The 19,238-nt window shown below is 44.5% G+C and overlaps 1 protein-coding gene across 1 annotated transcript in view; it reads right to left on the bottom strand.

Moving 5' to 3' along the window:
• The window catches only part of NELL1 (neural EGFL like 1), a 6,602,686-nt gene that overhangs the window by 4,794,639 nt on the left and 1,788,809 nt on the right, over window positions 1-19,238 (bottom strand). Inside the window, exon 11 of the mRNA XM_069623485.1 lies at window positions 18,985-19,084. Coding sequence (XP_069479586.1) covers window positions 18,985-19,084 — 100 coding nt within the window. The remainder of the gene's footprint in view (window positions 1-18,984; window positions 19,085-19,238) is intronic.

Raw genomic sequence — 19,238 nt, 5'->3', positions numbered from 1 at the left:
GGAATCAGCCAAACTGCTCAAAGGTACAAGCAGAAACCAGGGGAGAGATACCCCGGGAGAAGATAGGCATATCCCTAAGGATTGCATTAGAATCTGGGACCAAGAGACTCAAGGGACCCAGGAGGGCCCTATAAAGCAAAGCATGAATCAGCCCAAGGTGAAAGCAGAATCAGGCAAGACTTGACTCTCATGCAGAGAGCCCCACATCGTTTGTGGAGGAAGATTAAGGAAACAGTCCTTCATTTACAGTCTTTGAGAACAATGACTTTCAATGGGACTTAAGAACTTAGGATTGTAGAAACTCAGGAAAACATCTTTTCTTTATTTGTTCTGAAACGAACTGATAATCTCAAGAAAACCCATCTTCTGATAAAGAAACCAGATAGTAGGAGAGATTCCTTCAACCTCTAGGAGAAGGCAGAGTAAAGATCACTTTGGCAACCTATTTTTCCCACTTTACTCTTTTTGGTTCTTTTTTCTAAGTGGTAGGGCCATTTTAGAAATCAGGACAACCTTTATTATTTTGACAAATATGGACGAGCACCCTTAATTTAATTTGGTAGATAGGGACCTTCCCTATTAGGATTAGGTTCAGTAAGGCATTTTCTTTAAGTTAAATGAAGGCATTGTAAACCAAATATGTCTTCTAGTCTGAGTCTTTCTTCTGTCATGCCACAGAGGTTACCAACTGAATCATGAAATCAGTCACTCAAAAATAGTTTAATATTTTCTCTGACTTCTCCTTCAGTAAGGTCAACCGATAAAAGTCCTCTCTGCACTACTCATTATTAAGCAAGATGTGCACATTTGTGCACAGATGTTTAGGTTAGCAGAGTACACATCAGGAGCAAAGCAGAAGGTGGTGGAAAAAGAGAAAAAAGTGTTCAAGTAAAGGCAAGGAGAAGGAGGTGTGACAGTGACATTTTGGAGGAAAGAATTGATCTCACTACAACTTTACTTAAGATTTTAATTTATCAAGGAAATAATCATAGGTCAAGACCATTCTGATAGCTGTCAGCTTGATGGCAAGAGTGTAAAGTGTATAAGGTATTCACATCAGGGGTATTTACTGAAAAAACAGCAAAATACTATTCCACTCTACCTGATTAAATTCACTGATCAGCAGTATAGAGCAGACATTATGAGACTTTGTTTTGACTTGTGGCCAACAAAAACACTTTTAGCCCTAACAGCGAAATCAGATATAGGCTTCACTTGTCGTTTCTGTAAACTCCCAGAACATGCCGAGACATTGAGACATCTCCTGACTGAATGCGGTAACTTAACATATTTAAGGCAAGATTACTTTTTTTTAATTATTTGGTGATTTTCGAATATTGTCCAGCCACTAATGTGGGAAATGAGTTTTAATGCACAGCAGATATCTTTAAATCTAGCAACTATAAAATACTGAAAAAAAGAGATTTAAGGGTAACAGTTAAGGAAAAAACAATCCATGATGGTTAAGTTTGAACACTTTTTCTGTCTGAACGCTTATACAGAAGAAGCTACTACAAGCGTGATATTAGAACATTTTTTTTTTAAATTGTTTTGAATATATATTCTTGTTTTATGAAAGCAAATGTGAAGATTGTAAGATAATGAAAATGAAGCAAAATATTTGAAAAAGTTGTTTTACAACTTAAACAAATACTATAATTTAAAAAAAAATAGCCATGATCTTTTACAAAACCATTGTTTAGGAAGTCTAGGGTTCACAGTTTCAAGAGTGGTTACCTATGGATTTCTCCACTCTCTCCCAACTGACCCCTGACAAGTGAAAAGATGTCACTATCTAATCATGATTAGCACATAGAGATCATTAAAGACTTCCTCTCAGCCAATTGGAATGTACAAAGTGCAGCCAAAAACTACTGCCATTGACTGCATTGTGAGCATTCTGACTTCAAAAGCAGACAGGGAATTGGTAATGACATTACCAGGCAATCAGTCTTTCAGCAAGATACTTCCTTTGTTTGGAAGATTTTTTCCACTCCGATATCCGTTTTTTAGCATGGCAAAAAGAAAGCTAAAATACAAGAACATTCTTTCACTTTCTTAGCGGGAAAATAGGTTACTTTTACACAACCCTTAACCTGTGCTCATGTTAAATCCTCTCCAGTTTAACCAAGTTTGCAATTGAAATGCTTACCGTGCGAACAACTTTGTTATTTTAATACTATAAAATAAAACATTAGGCCTCATTACAAGTTTGCTGGTCCGGGAACTCGGTACCGGTAAGCTTGCCGGTAATGTAGTTCCCAGACCAATATACTACCAATTGTGCTCGCGGGTGCCTTTCTACCCACCAGGTGTGACCTGGCAGGCAGAGCGGCACCTACGAGCACAGCATGTCGGATGCTCCAGCACCAGTCTGAATGGTGCTGGTGCATCCAACCTCTCCATTCCCATTTGAGCCCTATTGGGCTCAAATGGGAATGGGAGCATTTGTTTCCGGGGCCGGGGCCCGTAAATGGCCAAATACCGGGTCCGGCTGGGGCCAGAATGCCCTGGTAATTCCCCACATGCGCGCACCGTAAATTTTTGGAAGTTTGGCAGCAGCCTGCCAGTTTTACCGGCAGGGCTACTGCCAAAATTATAATTAGGCCCAATGTCTAATTTACTGAGTTTGTTGCTTTACTCTAAAGTTATTAAACTCATGTTTTTTACCTTACCCCAAACCCCCAATAAATGATTTTCTGCTACCACTATGTGCTAATAGCCGTATAAACCTACCTTACGAAAATGACCCTTCCCTAACTTATGGCCCTCTGCTTTGGCTCAGGCTATAACCTGCCGGCGGGTCATTATCCTGCAATAATGAGCCCTCCATAGGTCTATAAGGCTCGATTAGTGAGTGGCTCATGTGACTGTTTTGTATAACAAGCATTTACAATGCCAACAGTTTGGGCTTTTGTGCAGGCATTGGAAAGGCACTAGCCAGGCACTGCCATAGTGGTATTAACTGTCCATTGATGGTAGCAGGTGCAAAATGGTGAGAGTACCTGGGCATCTAACAGCAGTGTCTGGCAAATACCTATCACATAAACATGCCAAAACTGTTGGCTTTCCCAGTGCTGGTTTATTTTATTTTTTTATTTCGTTTTATTGAGGTTGTCAAAAGCATTACACATATGAGGAAAACAGTACATAAAATACAATATGAACGTCATATTTTCACCCCCTCCTTTGCCTGAACAAAACCTCATTACCGTCATTGTACCACCGCTCCCTTCCTTCCCCCCGTGGAACAGAGTCTTCTTCTGTGTTCATCATTGTTCATTGGCCTCACGGCTGTGGATTGTGAACCGCTGAAATCTGAGTGGTTTGGGCCGCTTTCATGGGGCAAAGTTATATGTATGTTGTGTTTCAACTCAGGTGGTGGTCCTCAAGAGTGTGCGTTAGCATGTTCTGGGGGTGATCAACAAGTCACCTCGGATTGGGTTCTAGTTCCTTATACACTGCATTTTCCTAGACGTTGGTCGTATATCTGTTCATAAATTCCCCCCATAGGAGTTCATTCAAAGCAGACTTCCCATGGAGAGCTGCTGTTATCCTCTCCATTGTGCATATATTGGTGGCGACATTAATCCATTCTTTCTTTCCCGGTATCTTGACTCCCTTCCATTGCATCACAAGGCAGGCCTGTGCAGCTAGTAGGAGTGGTGCTGCCACCCCCGTCATTCTTGTATGGTCCCCCTCAAATTCCTCCATCCTGAATAGTATGAGGAGTGGTTCGTTAGTATGTTGGACCCCATCCAATTCCCTGATCCAACCCAGGACTTTTTCCCAGAATACCTTAATACGGGGGCATCCCCACTACATATGACAGTAATTGGCCCTCTGACCACATTTGCACCAACACAGGGGACTAGTTGACTGAAACATCTTAGATAATATGTGTGGGTGATAGTGCCACCTTTGCAGGAGCTACATAGCATGTAGTTTATACTGACTTGCAAACAATATTTGCGAGGCCCCTTTACAGATTTTCCCCCACAGTTTGGGGTCTATATCTGATCCGAGATCCCTTTCCCATCTAAGCCGCAGATTTTCAGTTGACCCCTTCCCTACATCTATCAGAGCCCTGTACATGGTGGAGATCAGGCACTTTGAATCCCTCCATTTGTCTAGAAGCTCTTCAAAGGGGGTAAGGTCCCTCTGGATCTTCTCCCTCCATTCATCCCTCATGAAGATTCCTTTTAGCTAAAGAAAGGGAAAGACTGGTAGAGGGCCTATCCCTGGTGCTTCCTCCAGGTCTGTGATCGTAAAAAAAAAAAATGCCTCCCTTCCAGAGTTGCCCCATTCTCTCCAGACCTGCTTCACACCAGGATTGGAATCTGTTGTGGTTAGGAATCTCTTCCCGGACCCATGGTGCCCAGATGTGATTTAAGGGAGAGGGCCATGATATAATCCCCTGCATGTCGACCCCCTCCCATCAGATTTCCCATATGGTACCCAGTATTGGGTGGTCTCTAATCCTACATTTGAGCTTGTTTCTCGGGACCCATAACCATTCTGCCACCGTGGCTGGGGGCAAACAGACGTTATCTAGGTCTATCCATTGAAGCCCTTTCTGCCCTCTGAAGTGGGGGACAAGGACCCTCAACTGCGCTGCCTCATAGTATTTCTGAAGATCTGGGAGGCCAACCCCGTCCCGGTCTTTGGGTAATGTTAGAACCTCATATGATACTCTTGCCTTTTTCCCCTGCCACAAAATGTTTAGGATAGCCTGCTTAACCTCAGAAAAGAAAGGTATCCGAAGATGAATCGGGAGCATTTGGAAAGGGTACAAGAACCTGGGCAGACACACCATCCTCACCGCATTCAGCCTCCCAAGACAGGATACAGTGAGCTTCTCCCATTTCGATAGGTGAGCCCAGAAGTTTGAAAGAAGAAGAAGAAAGTTGGCATCATATAGGGTATCTAGGTCTCTCTTAGGTTTATCCCCAAGTAGCAAACAGTGTCACCTCCAATCGTTAGATCCAGCGGGGCAAATCTACCAATGTCCACCTGATCGGGTTTCGTGAGCAGGAATAGAATTGACTTGGCCCCATTAATCTGAAAATCAGCTAATGCCCCATAATGTTCAATCATGTTGATCGCCCTAGGTATGGATGCCAGAGGGTTTTGTATGTATAGCAGCAGTTCGTCCACGTATAGGGCTACTGTGTAATCTCTCCCACCAACTTTTAATCCCTCCACCTGTGGGTCTCCTCTAAATTTCTGAGCCAGAGTTTCAGGGGAGAGAAAACAATATTGCTGAGAGGGGGCAACCTTGACGTGTTCCTCTGCCTACATCAAACCATCAGGAATATTCACTGTTAACTGCTACCAACGCCTTGGTGGGGGGGGGATAAACTGCCTTCACACCTCTTCTAAACCTAGAGCCCAATCCCACCTTGCTCAGGACTGCCTCCAGGAACCCCCATTCCACCCGATCGAATGCTTTTTCTGTGTCCACTGAGTGGAGGACAGGGTCTCCTACCACGTTCCGTAACTCATTGATCAGATGCAGCATCTTCCACATTATATCTGCAACCTGTTGCACCAATATGAACCCGACTTGGTTCAAGTGTATCAGCCGAGGCATATGTGTTTCAAGACTTGCTGCGAGTTCCCTTGTGCAGATCTTGGCATCCAGGTTTAGTTATGATAAGGGGTAGTAGGATCCCATTTTTTGGGGTTGCTGCCTTCTTTAGGAATCACAGTGATGAGCACACGTGAGAAAGAGTCAGGGGCTATTCCTGTCTCCAGAATTTCATTGAACAATTCAACCATGAAGGGGAGGAGAGAAGAGAGGAAAGACTTATATAGAACCCTGCACTGTTACCATCCTCCCCCGGGGCCTTCCCTAGCGTCAGCCTCTTTATAGCCTTCTCGTTTTCTTCAGGTGTAATTGGGGCGTCAAGCTCACCAGACTCCTCATTGGATAGTTTCGGGATCCGTATAGTCTCGATGTATTCATCTAGCACCTGGCCAGATTTGGATTTATATAGGTTCTCCTAAAATGTCGCAAATGCCTCTGGGATTCCCCCTGTCCCTGTATTCTGAACCCCTTCCCTCTTCTCTATAGATGCCACCGATCTCTCGTCACGCTGTCCTCATGATTTGGCAGCCAGTAGTGCGTCCACCTTGTCTCCTTTCTCATAGAATTTCTGTTTAAGAAGTTGTAGCTTCCGAACTATCTAGTCTTCCTCCAAGATACAAAGCTCCTCTCTCTTACATGGGGCATCTTGGATCTTGCTCTCTCTCTCATCCGTGGCATTTCGTGCTGCACTATCCAGGTGGGCTATCTCCTCCTTCAATTTGTTTTCTATTAGCATCCACTCTCTCTTTTTCCGGGCACCTTCCCTGATCAAGATTCCCCGCCATGTCGCCTTTCCCACCTCCCACACCGTCGCCTTTAAAATTTCTCCTGTTTTGTTCACTTTGAAGTATTCTCTTATTTCCCCCTCCATCTCAGTGCGGGAACCCGGGTCCTTCCACATTGACTCGTTGCATTTCCACTCAGATCCCTTGCCTGGGAGGCCTGCCCAGTCTAAATCCACTGTGACCATATTATGGTCAGACCATCTGATCGGGGAGATCTCTGAGTGCATTGCCCGATCCCACAGGCCACCCGTGACATACAGATAGCCGATCCTGGTGAATGTCCCATGGTGTTGTTGAATAAAAGGTGTACCCTTTACCGTTTGGGTGGAAACCTTGTCATGCATCTCTAAGCCCATAAACATCTAGCATTTCCATGACCCCCAAACGACCCTCACCCAGTGGATCTCGTGTGTCAGGGTTGACCACTTGCCTGTCAAGTTCAATTTATACCCAGAGGTTTAAGTCTTCCCCCAGTATGAGATGTCCGGAGGTCTCCATGATTATTTTCGGTAGTGTTCGCTGCACAAATCGGATTGGACCGTATTAGGGGGTGTACACCGTTGCCAATTTGAGTGTAACTTTCTGCATGGTGCCCACTACCATAAGAGCCTACCTTCCACGTCTGCCCAAACCTTGATCACCTCCAAGTTCAGACCTCTCCTAACAAGTATCCCCACTCCAGCTTTCCTCAGTGGGCCTGAGCCCCAGTATTCCACCCTCAATCTCGGACCCAGGATTCTGCGTTCCGCTCCTCGTGCGTATTTGGTTTCCTGTAGGAACAACACATCAAGTCTCGCTCACAAGAGCTCTCTGGCCACTAGAGACCTTTTTGTGGGCGAGTTAAAACCCTTAAGTTTTGAGTCCCCACCCTGAGATATTTAACCCTTTGAGAGCCTTGATCTACCGCCATTTAATCCAATGTGTATTTGTTGAGCTCTTTTTGAGCCCCAGCGGCCAAGCCCGTGATTCAGCACACACTTCATCATTCGAAGTTTGCATGAAGACGACTCCATTCCTACCCCTTCCCCTCAACCCTACGCCCCTCCTTCCCCTTCCCCAATAAAGCGTCCGAAACTGCCAGGAAAAAATCACCAGGCTGAGTTTGGACCACTAGTGGGAACCAGCTACCTCCTGGCCCCTTCATATAGCAACCTTATTAACAAAGAGCCCCCTCCGCCCCCCCAGATAACATCAAAACCATCAAACAGATTCAGAAGTCCCCAACACTTCTCCTAGTGTTCGCGCTCCCTTTGCAATTACCTCACCAGACCCAGTATGGTTCGGTATTCCCCCAGATCCATTCCTTGTGGTCTAATTTCTCCAAGACCGCTTTAGCCTGAAGTTACCGCAACAACATGAGGTCCGGGCATCATTCGTAACATAGTATTTGTGCAGCCACATTTCTCCGGGTTCGATGAAACTCACTGGAGCATCGCAGGGCCCAACCTTCTCTGACTGAGTCTGGGGTATCCGAGAATTAGTCATGCCCCGGGGTTCACCCTTTGGGACTATTGCACAGTTCTGCCCCTGCAAGTTCCAGTTACATCTAAGGTATCACAGAGTCATCCTCAAATAAGAGCTTCATGATGTCATGGAGCGTCCCCTTCAAGTCCTTTTCAGACAACCTCCCTCTCTGAAATGCCAACAAATCTCAGATTCTTCCACCATTGATGGTTTTCCAAATCATCCATCTTCAGGCGGAATTCTTCTTCCCGGGTTTCTATGTCGGCTATTGTCTGGTCCATCTGTATCAGGGTGGTCTGGTTGTTCTCAACACCTTCTAATCTCTACTTCATCTTATCAATCCTCTGGGTAATTTTGTCGATCTTTCAGCCAATGTCTGCTCTCATGTTCTTGATTTCTTCCACCAAGGCTGCCACATCTCCCTTGGTTGCAGCGGAGTCAGTCCCTGATGTCACCATGATGTGATTCTGTGGGATCTCGAGTTCTGGTCGAATCGGGGTGTACCGAAATGTGGCAAGCTTTTGCCTTATTTCCATGTGATCGGGTTCAGGCATATGCGCATCACCCCGTTACCTCTCTGTTTATCTTCCTCTTCAAATAGTTATAATCGCCTCAGTATGGTGGTTAAACTGGGAGTCCAGGTCTCTCCCACTTTCGCTGTTCGTTCCACTGGTCCTGTGGTGGGCATGCGCCCCAGTGTCAGGGCCCCGCACCGCAGGGGAGGTGCCAAGTCAAGGGGTGGGAATGATATGATATGTTATTTATAATGCACTTAATACCCAGAGGTTTCTAAGCACGGACCCAGGGATCGTACCTGTGGTGCTCAGTGTCGTTTTGCTTCCAGGTGAGCACGTTGCCCCTGAGCTATCCTCCCAAGAGCTTCCTTATCCCTAGGATGTGGATGTAGGTGCCTGAATTATTCCTGGCTCCAGTATCCTGACGGAGGGCACACACCCCCATACTGTGGATCCAACCCTTTGGCACATCTGTTCAACTTGGGAAAATAAATCCCTATTGCACTACATGTTCAAATCTTAGGAAGACCACTTTGCACTTGGGAGGGTAAGTGACAGTACGCAGGTTGCGTTCTCCAGGTTGGGATTTTGGCAGTGACCAGTGGTCCTTTGGCCAGGGGTGCACACTCCTTGATGCACCATATTGTAGAAGAAACCTATCTTTCGTGCTTGGGGTCAATGAGTCCTGGGATCACCCTGTCTGTGTCTTAACTTCCTTCACCCAATCTCCTGTGCCACAGAGATTCGGTCCCATTCATTTGGGTGTTCTGTAGCTTCTGGCCAGCCCTCTTCTAATGCTCATTAAAAAGTTCATGGGAAAGTGTATATTCCCACCTTTATCTTTGGGGCCACACTGTTTTTCAATTTACGTTCAACCAGTAAGGGCGGGGATCACTCCCTGTGCTCGTTTCTCGTTCCTAATGCTCCTGCTTCTCTTCTACTATTTGCTTTCGGAACCACTTTCCAGCTTGTTAGTGCTCTCGGTTTCCCCTTGTAAATGTTCGCCACAATGCCTCAGTGACACCGGTGTAGGCCTCCTGAGCTTTCTTCATCCCAGGATGAGCACACATGCCCTAATTTGGGGGCCCAACCCTCACTGGGCAGACAATCATTCTCTTTGTGGGTCTTTCCACAGTGCAGTTCCCTTGTTTCCGGTGCTCTTGGGCACAACTCTCATCGAGGGTGGACATTTTTCAACCAATGTGTACTAGTTCGCAGTCAGGGTCTGACTCTGCATCTGACCCCTGGCCTTGGGTCTCACCGTCATGGGTGGAAGTACTAAATGCCTCAAGGCGAGTCTACCCTCAAGGCCAAATTCCAAGAGCTTGTGACTGTGGGCCTCATGGGAGACCTCAGGGGCAAGAAGCTCTTGCCACCCCTGGGGGTTGGGGAGCAACTGGGGGGGCCCAAAAGGCAGAGGTTCCTTGACTCCCTGGGAACACTCCCCACGTGTATGGTAGGCCCCAACACGACAATGGAGTGCCTATGTCAGTTCCTTGTGGTCTCCAACGAACGTGAATGGAGTCAGGGGGCTCCCTCTGCGTTGAGCTGTCCAGTTTTCAAATGGGGGGGATTAGCATACCAGTGTGGTATGTCTCCCAGAACTGACAGTGTATGGTTTTATTTTAATGGGATGTGCTGTCCGCCTGTGGTGTGACACACACTGTCTCTCCCCAGTGTGTCCCTGGCTGGAGGAGCACGTATCTTGTAATGGTGTGATAGAGGAGGCCCAGGTGCACGTTCTTCTGCCGAAATCAGGGTTCTTGAGGATTCTCCAACAGGGGGCAAGGGGGCCGTGTCACCTCCCTCAGGACAAGGGCGGCGAATGCAGGCGCTGTCTGCACTGTTCTTCCAAAAGTGTGTGCGCTGTGCACTGCTTCCATGAGGCAAGCTCAGCTCGGCTCCCGGTCTGCACTGTTACTTCTTCTTTCCCGATGAGGGAAGGAGGGAGAGGACGACCACCTCACTCCTCAGTCAGCTCGGGTCGGGGTCCAGGGCTTCACACTGGCTCCTTTACTTCCTCTTGCTTGTGCACCCCGGGCCCAGAGGCCCTCTGCTCCTCCTCCTTAACTCTGCAAGAGCCGGCGGGAGTTTACTTTCACTTTTCCAGTGATCTTCAGTGGGCCCGTTCTCAGCTTATATGAGTCCGATTCTCCTCAGGCTTGGGATGTTGGGTGCTAGGCGGGTTTCTGCACTCTGCAATCACCTTTTCTCTGCTGGGGGTGGGGTGCAAGTTGGTGATCAGTCCACTTTTCTGTACCTCAGAGTTGGAGGTCTACAGAGATGGTTCCAGCTTACTTGCCCCCCATGGTGGCCACCCCAGTGTTTAACAGGACTTCAGTGAAGAACACCGATAGTGCTTTTATTAGAATGTTTACAGTTCCAATTAAGTCATTAACTCTCAGAAGACTGCTTTGAAAAAACACTGGCAGGCACTTGAGTGCAACGTTTGATGAAAAGGTTTCATTAAAGAGAGCGCAATGATTTCCCATGGGAAGGTGTTTTGAGTGGGGGGCGGCAGGAACTAGGTGGTAATTCCCATAGGGATTAGCATGGCATGGGGCAGTTAATAGGTAGGCAACAAACCAAAGAAAACCTTCAAGCTTTGTGCCCCTCGTCATATGCCATGTCTCCCTATATGTACTCTAATACAATAGTTTGGGCATTTCCACCTAAAAGCCTAAACTAAAAATGGCAAGACAATGTTCAGCTAGGCTGCATCAAAAGAATCACACACAGAACTAGACTGGTTGTGATAACCCTTTTGTTGAAAAAAGTGTACTGACGTAGAAATATTAAGTGTATAGTAAAAGTTTTAAACTTCTGTTGAACTTTCCTTTTAAAATAGCATGCTTTTTCTTTTTAATTCTGTGAATTTCAAATGCGGCTGCAATCTGAGATTGAAAAGAAAGTCCCATTTTTGGAAACCGAAGTCTTATTTTTCAATCATTGTTTTCTTTGATAACATGCAAGTTTAATCTACCAGGAAGATTCTGTTCTCTCCGAAAATCCATGTCAGCAGGTAATCGTGCTCTACGATTCCCTGAACAAAACTATATTACCATGAATGCAATAAAAAAACTGCTTTGCATAGAAATTGAATTTGTCTCACCCCTTTCCACAATACTTATACAAAACAATGAGCACGCTTTTACAGCAGGAGTCCTCTTTTTTTATATAGGGGCTTGTTGGAAAATGACTAGGTACAGAGAGAGCCAAAAAGGGGGGTACCAACAAGCTAACTTTTGATATCCTCACCGGAGGCAACACACCTGCGTCTCACATCAAATCCATGTTTTCGCAAAACATCAATCTTTTAACAAATATTAAAGGATGGCAGGCTCAATTGTAGCAACAATAACTCATATATTTATTAAATGTTCTAATAAAACAGACCATTTGGTCACATTTGCAAAACTCATTGTACATAAAAAACACAAATAATCTATAATTTGAATCTTGTGTGCACAAAGACATTGGGGATTGTTTAGCAAAATAAGATCAGGCTATTTCAAAGTCACCCATGTGTTACTAACACCACTATTGTAGATTATTAAGCATTATGTGAATGCAACACAAGATTCAAATTATAGATCAATTGTCTCTTGTATTTGTGTTTTTTATGTACAATGAGTTTTGCAAATGTGACCAAATGGTCTGTTTTATTAGAAAATATAATAAATATATGAGTTATTTTTGCTAAAATTATGCCTGTCATCTCTTTATATTTGTTAAAAGATTGATGTTTTGCGAATACATGGATTTGGTGTGAGACCCAGGTGTGTTACCTTCGGTGAGGATATCAAAAGCCCTTTCCACAATATACACATTTTGTAGGAAGTGGTAGAAAGCAGGAGGGGTTGCCTGGAAGGCTGAACAAAGTGTGCATAGAATATTCAGGGCCACTGATCTGGTTCTTTAATGTTAGCAGACCACCAAAATGGCCTTATTAGATCACACAATACAGTTGAACCCATTTTTATTTTTATATTACATTTAATGTTTGCAGCCTTCACATCGATGGGGAGCCCATAATTGATGGGAATGGCACCATAACCGTGAATAAGGCCACCATTGCATCATTGTTGTAACATATGCCTTTTTGAACCACTGCTGCTGTGCACCTACAGTATCCCAGGGGCTATTTTCAATGTAGATTTGCTTCTAAATTTGCTAACATTTTTCCTGTGGCAGCCAATGCAGTAAGGTAACTGTTAGGAGTTGTCAATAATAAATGATAAAATGAAAGTGCACTGAAATCTGAACTGAACAGCCTCACAATATCGACTTCAATGGGAACATTGGAGAATCCGAGTGATATAATGCATCTGGTGCACAGCTAACCTCTTTCAATTTTGATAGAATTACAGGTGGCTAGAACCTTGTCTCCATTTGAAGTGGGTCTTCCTCATACACCTTAATCTGAGTCGAGATGTTTTTTGTTTTTTTTTTTAAAGCTGGAATTCTGTTTGTCAATGGGATTCTGAAGGTAGGCTGCTTGCTGGTATGCATGATTTAATAAAGTTAGCTTTGCTGCATGTTGTATGAACCTGATCAGCATTCAAGAGTTACCTCGGTGGCATATATGCAGCTGGGTTTCATCCCTACAGTAAGGGAAGATTTTTCACGCGCACCCTGGGCAGGTGAACCTGGTTAGATTTTATTTCTAACAGAGCTCATATTTGGTTACAAATGTTAAAGCAAAGGGAGCAGAGCTCCCACAATTAAAACAACTTCCTCTCGAGCTCAACGAGCAGTTCCCATAATTCCACCAAAGGTTCCCACCACTCAATTCTATACCAAATCTGGATTATTTGGCATTAGATGTGAGAAGCAGCAAAAGGAATGCATGCCGAGTATGGGGTGGTGCTTTAACCCGCATTTAGCGCGGTCCTCCTTTCGCCGCTTTCATCCTCCTTCCACCCGGATCCTTTCCTGCCAAGTCGATGGATAGGGAAGAGGAAGATCTTAGAAGTGGCGTGAAAGGTTGTTTCCTGAACATGCTTTTCTTCTTGCCTTTGAGTGAAGAGGGGCGGCTGCTAGGTAACTACCACTGCTTTTTATAGGAGGCATGTACAGAAAACTCCAGTTCAACAGAGGGGCTGCAGGCCAACTAGAAATACGTGGGATCCCCCTGAATAGACTTTGCTGCATGTGCCGTCATCCTCCGCCTTTGCCTTTCTCACAGGCAAAGTGCTTCAACACCATAAACTATGGTTGGAGGCACTATACAAATGCAAGATAACATACTATCTTCAGGACAACATCGATCAATTGCCCTTAAAGCAATGTGTCCAGTGTGCTGCTAAAGCTGAATGGTTGAGATGTGTTTGCATAATCACAGTTATCAGAGCAAGTTCAGAAACCGCGGTGCAGCAGCATATGCAGACACCGTGTTTTGAGCTTATCTCTACACAGGTATGATCACGGCCTCTGCGGATGGTTGCCTTTCATATATAGGTGAAAGGAGCTTGACGGTGTTGGTCTTCCCCTTAAGAGTTGTGTTACGGTGGTGTGGGCATTAGTGCATCTACAACACAAAAAACACCCTATCAATTTGGCTGATCTAAAAAATACATTAGTTTAAGCCATTTTGGTGAGGTAAAAGAATACTTGGGCTACTTAGCAAAAGCTCTCTCGTTGGTGACCTAAGTGAAGAAGGTAGGAACAATTCAGTGTGTCCGATTGGTTGCTGTTTCCACCAGGAATGTGTTCAGTTGCCTTTATCTGGCTTTTCTCATGTGGGCACAGTACCCACACCAAGCAATCTTTATGAAATTGCCATCATTGGTGCTCTACTTATTTATTATTTATTTCTTGAACATTTTTTTGTTTGGTGCCAATACAGCAGAAAGTGTTTCCAGGTGTCACAAGACATGGGGGGAGGGGGGGCATAGAAGGAAACAACAGTAACATTCCTAATAAGCCTTGCAGTTTTTAGATCGTGAAATTGCAGTGTCAAGAAGTGCAAGGGGAAGGAGGTGGATTGGGTAAAAGGATGGGAAGAGGGAGGGGGGGAAAAGGGAGAAGTGCTGGGAGAGGGGGGCCCAAGGGGCTAGGCAAGTGCAAGGGGGTACCAAGACGGGCACGTGCCAGGGGAAACTAGTGTAAGGGAATAGTGCAGGGGGTGGAGGGGTGGTCAGCCTCAGAAGGCTATTCAGGAAAGGGTTCCCGAGGGCAAGTACTGGTAGGGGAGGGCCTGAATTCAGGGACTCATAAGGGACACAGGGATCCAGTCAATACTGAGGAACAGTCTAGCAAAGGAAGGGGAGATGGAAGTAGAAGTAGAAAGGGAAGCTCTTGCGAAGCTTCCGGGAACTTAAAATGATCCGGCTCAAGATGAAAATGGGCAGGGAGGCCACTCCAGAGTGGAGCTCCTGTCAAAGAGAGATCTACCCCCCACTCTGCTTGGAGAAACACCTGACCTGCAGAGAGTAGGAGCTAGAGGACCGGAGGCTCTAGCAGGGAGGTGATCCAAATAAATGCATTTCTCTCCATCTAAAATATAGAATAGATTAGAGAACATGCTCACTCACCTTCTATGAATTCTACACGTTTCCGGCATATGACCTTTTCTTGTGAAATGGCAGTGACATATTGACACCACAATTTCTCTTCCCGTTTTGCTAACCTCCACTAGTCTCTTGACGACACATATTTGAAAGAATCCCCCCACTTGCTTTCTAACAATTATTTTCTCTTGTATTTGCACAAAGAATGTTTAAACCAGTAAGTTGTCTTGCATATGGCCTACTTATGAGAATGTTGGTAACAGTAAAACTGTGGTATTTTGTATACCTTCAATTTTTAAAACATCACCCGATTAAAGGATGGTGCCACACTGGAGTATTTACTTCATGGGCAAATATGTCTTGCATTGAGTAAATAGCCTTCGTTGACCCCATATTGGACTTTCTATGTACCCCATGCCACAATTATCAGATGCAATCCCAACCCATAATTAGGTGGCACTTTTTGGCAAAAGGGAGTATTAAAATACCACATTTGACCTTTATGACCATACGCCTGCTGATCCCCAACGTGAACTTTCTGTAAATAAATAGAACCCTTAATTACCCATTAAGTACTCTAAATACTGTCTTATCCAAACCCCAAATGTGAGACATACTGCTCTAGTTCCAGCTGGGTTTCTCCAATAATATATTTTCTTTATTTAGACACCGGAATATCTAAGCCCCGTCTGTTCCCTTTTCACGCTCAATATTCCAGATCTGTTCATCTCTAGTCAAACTAATGTTTAAAAGATTGTATGTAATGTTCCTAAGTGGCATTCTTACTCCTGCAGTTTGGAGCTCCCAATCTGTTCTTAAGCAAACCATCCAGCTTGTAGTGTGTTCTTGCAACGCAATAGAGAAAAATGTGTCATTTTAAAATGTGATGCACCATTTGTGAATTGCCACTTCCATATAGTATTTTAGCAATCTGCCACTCTTTAGAATAAGTCTGACTGACAAAATCCATGTAATTTTCTGATATCCAATGCCAACAGCACCAGTGGTCCAAAGCCCCACACATCATTCCTATGAAAGAACTCTCCTCATTGGGGAATGCTTTCATTCTGGATGTACACTAAGGGCATTAGAAATAGAATTCTGTAAGTTTAGTAGCTACCTACAACTATTTTACTTATGCATAAATGCAGCATAATGTACATATTTTTGCTGTGGGGTTAAGATTTCCGATAGTGACCCACAATGTTAAACATTTGTAACAATATCCTATATTCTGGGCATACCTTTCACCGGAAACCAAAACAGTTGTCTTTCTCTCTTCACTGGTTTGCCACTTTCATTGGTCACTTTCTGGTCTTGCCACAAGAGAGCCACAGATGAAGTCCTGCTCCATACCCAGTCCCTCATCACTGCATCCCTTCTTATTTTGGTCTTGGTGGACCAAGTAAAATTGGAGTGTGGCTGCAAGAACGAGCCCTGCCACATCACGCAAAGGGTGTAAAAAATAGTGGAATTAAGGAGCAGGTAAGGCACTACCTGCAATCACTATCCTCGATTATCAAGAGGAAGCACGTTGATAATTTAACATTTGGCAATACGGTTGGTGCTGCAGACAAGGTTACCATTTTGCGATGCTGTGGATGTACACTCTGAGCCTAAAAAGTAAGGTTAGATGTTGGGAGTTAGAACTGCCAAAATTCTATATGATCTATTTTTTCTTTTCAGTTACTGACTCGTTAATGTGGCCAAGCATATTGCAACTCAATTATATCGCAGAGAGCTGGGTGGACTGGGCATCTGATGGCGTAGAGAGTTTGTTGCAGAACCTGCCAGCAGATACAACTGGCTTTTTCAACAGCTTGTTCTTGTATGTGCGCCTTTCTAAACACTAAATGGCCAGAAGTATACGAATTATCATCAGATAAGGACTGTCAGAGATATCACTTACGCCCAATTCTTTTATTTGGTACTGATTTAGCAACATTCTGCACGTGGAGCTATGCAAATAAAATTGGCAGTATTCCAACTGAAGTAGAACGCCTTCCTGTAATCAGTCTGCACCATATCTAATGCACAGTTACACGTTTTGCATTGCCAGTAATACGTGGGCATGCAATTACACCATTAGATCCAATATGGTGGCGATGTTTAAGTATTTTCATTAAGTGTGGTTTGCGTGCGCCTTGTTAAAGCCAATAATGTATTCATACACAACCCCTATATCTTCTAGGTGAAGAAAGTGAAAACAGTTGAGGATCTGGACATGAGACAACCAGCGGCCAACATCAAATTGAAATGTTGTGGGCTATGTGCTTTTTGTGGTAAATATACTCTTCTTTCACATGAATCTTTGTGATTCTGGTGCCCATATCACACAAATGTCAATTCCCTAGAATGCAGAGTCTGTAGCAAATGCAGGGAACGCACACAGCAGATAGTGGTGGTGGGAGGAGGCTCTGGCATGAAAGAGACTGACACCTGAGACGTACTAAGTATGGGAGGAGATCTTATTGCTTTGCTTTGGACCATGTCTCCTGCATATCACCGCACCCCCTCACCACCACGCTCTGCTGTCGCATTTTAAAAAACCAGTATCACAGAACCAGTGGCGGGAAAGTTAAAATACTTAGAAGAGCCTCTCATCAAAATCTAGGAAGTTTCCTTGTGGATGAACCATAGGTCTCCCTAAGACTCAGACCACGTGGCACAGTCCAATTGGACACCACCCACCCAAACAAGTGGCCGGCAATGGCCACATCACAGAGGGTGGACAGTCCATGCAGAGCAGACATTTCCAATTGGCACCCTAAAAGACAGCCAGTTGGAAGGGGCCAAGCAGGCTTTTCTCTCCTCCTCTTTTTGCAAGCTCACTGCAGTCACGTGTATTCTGTCCAGTAGCAAGAATTACAAATTGCGAAGGGGAATAGCAATGGTTTGCTCACACAGGCTGTATAGCTTAACAAATAGTATTTGGCTCACCATAATTACCTATCACTCTACAATATTGGTATTGACAGGAGGACCACCCAATCCACGCCTTACCAGATGTGAATGATGTAAAACTCAATGTAAGTCCAGGTATTGCTCCATCAACCCACACAATGCATGCTCATAGGGAGGACATGCAGGGAATGTCTCAGATCCATGGAGTCTGTACAGCATCACATTGCGCGTCCGATAAGCCATAAGCTTTTCCAGCTATTGTCCTAACTGGATTTTTTGCCATGCAAAAGAAAAGACAAAACGGTATAACAGTTTGGTAAGGGGGAGCATTGGTAAATAGTGTACTCCATTTATGTATATGCTCAATACCTCAACTTTTAAAACAAGTCAATGCGCCAAATGACAATGCAAATGGCAGCAGCTGCGCTAAATGGAACCCAGTAGTATAGCTCGCTGTCCATTCAGCAGTAAGAGGAGCTGCAAAGAATACACCTGGGGGGCACACAACTGCAGCCAGGATCTCTTTATGATGGCTCCCCGTTCAAGCCCACATTTGTTTCCAGGCACTCTGCCTAATGCACAGTTGGCTCTGCCTGGACTGCAGCCTACTTGATTGCGAAACACTTCTAAAGATCTCATAAGGCAATTCCACTGTGTAGCAACTACATATGTTTGAGACCACTAATGTGACAGGCATACAATGCCACAACTACAATTTGCCCACTGTAAATTTAATTAATCGTTTCTTTAGAAAGAAATACAATAAAAACATCCAAAGTCAATTAAATAAAACCTTCCAAAGGCAGAAAGAGAGCCTTACAGAACCTGCGCTTGTCGCAGTTCTGGCGAAATATCTTTCACAAACAAGATGGGTTTTTAATAGCTAGTTAATTTATTTTAAAAAACTCATGTAGATTCCTATTCCCTCAACAGAAAATAATGGCCTTCCGATTCGTCAGCTCGCCTGATGCTTTCATAAGAGTAGACAGTCAATATTCGACCAGAGTTCACGCCCAACCATACTTTTATTTTGCCTGCAATATATTTAATATTCAGCTGTTTAATAAACATGTATATTTTCTCAACAAATGCTGCCCCAAGGAAACCCAAGCTCTTTCCATACCACATTCACAGCAATAAATATTTAAGTATGTCTGCAGCAGAAGCGAAGTTTAATCTTTTGATTTGTTGGCAGGGAGGGGAAATCTGCTTACCTCTGCATACGCTGCAGCACTGATTGTCGGGGAGTATGTGGTGGTCTTCCGTGCAGTTCAAAGGTGGGCACGTCTCTGTTACTTTCACCAAAACTCCATTCTGCAAAATAACGTTTTGATGGAGAAGAACGTTAGGTAGGAAGGTGGAAGGGGTCACGCAATTGAAAACCTACAGCTCTCGAATTCCAGAATAGCAAATGCAATCGGATGGCAACAAGCATATTTCTTCTTCTTTTACCCCGTTATAGTTCGCA

This window comes from Ambystoma mexicanum, chromosome 11 (genome assembly GCF_040938575.1).
Source record: "Ambystoma mexicanum isolate Mex_15411 chromosome 11, UKY_AmexF1_1, whole genome shotgun sequence".
Classification (NCBI taxonomy): Eukaryota; Metazoa; Chordata; class Amphibia; order Caudata; family Ambystomatidae; genus Ambystoma; species Ambystoma mexicanum.
Note: the sequence above shows the minus strand (reverse complement) of the source record. Positions and strands in the feature narration are given on the sequence as shown.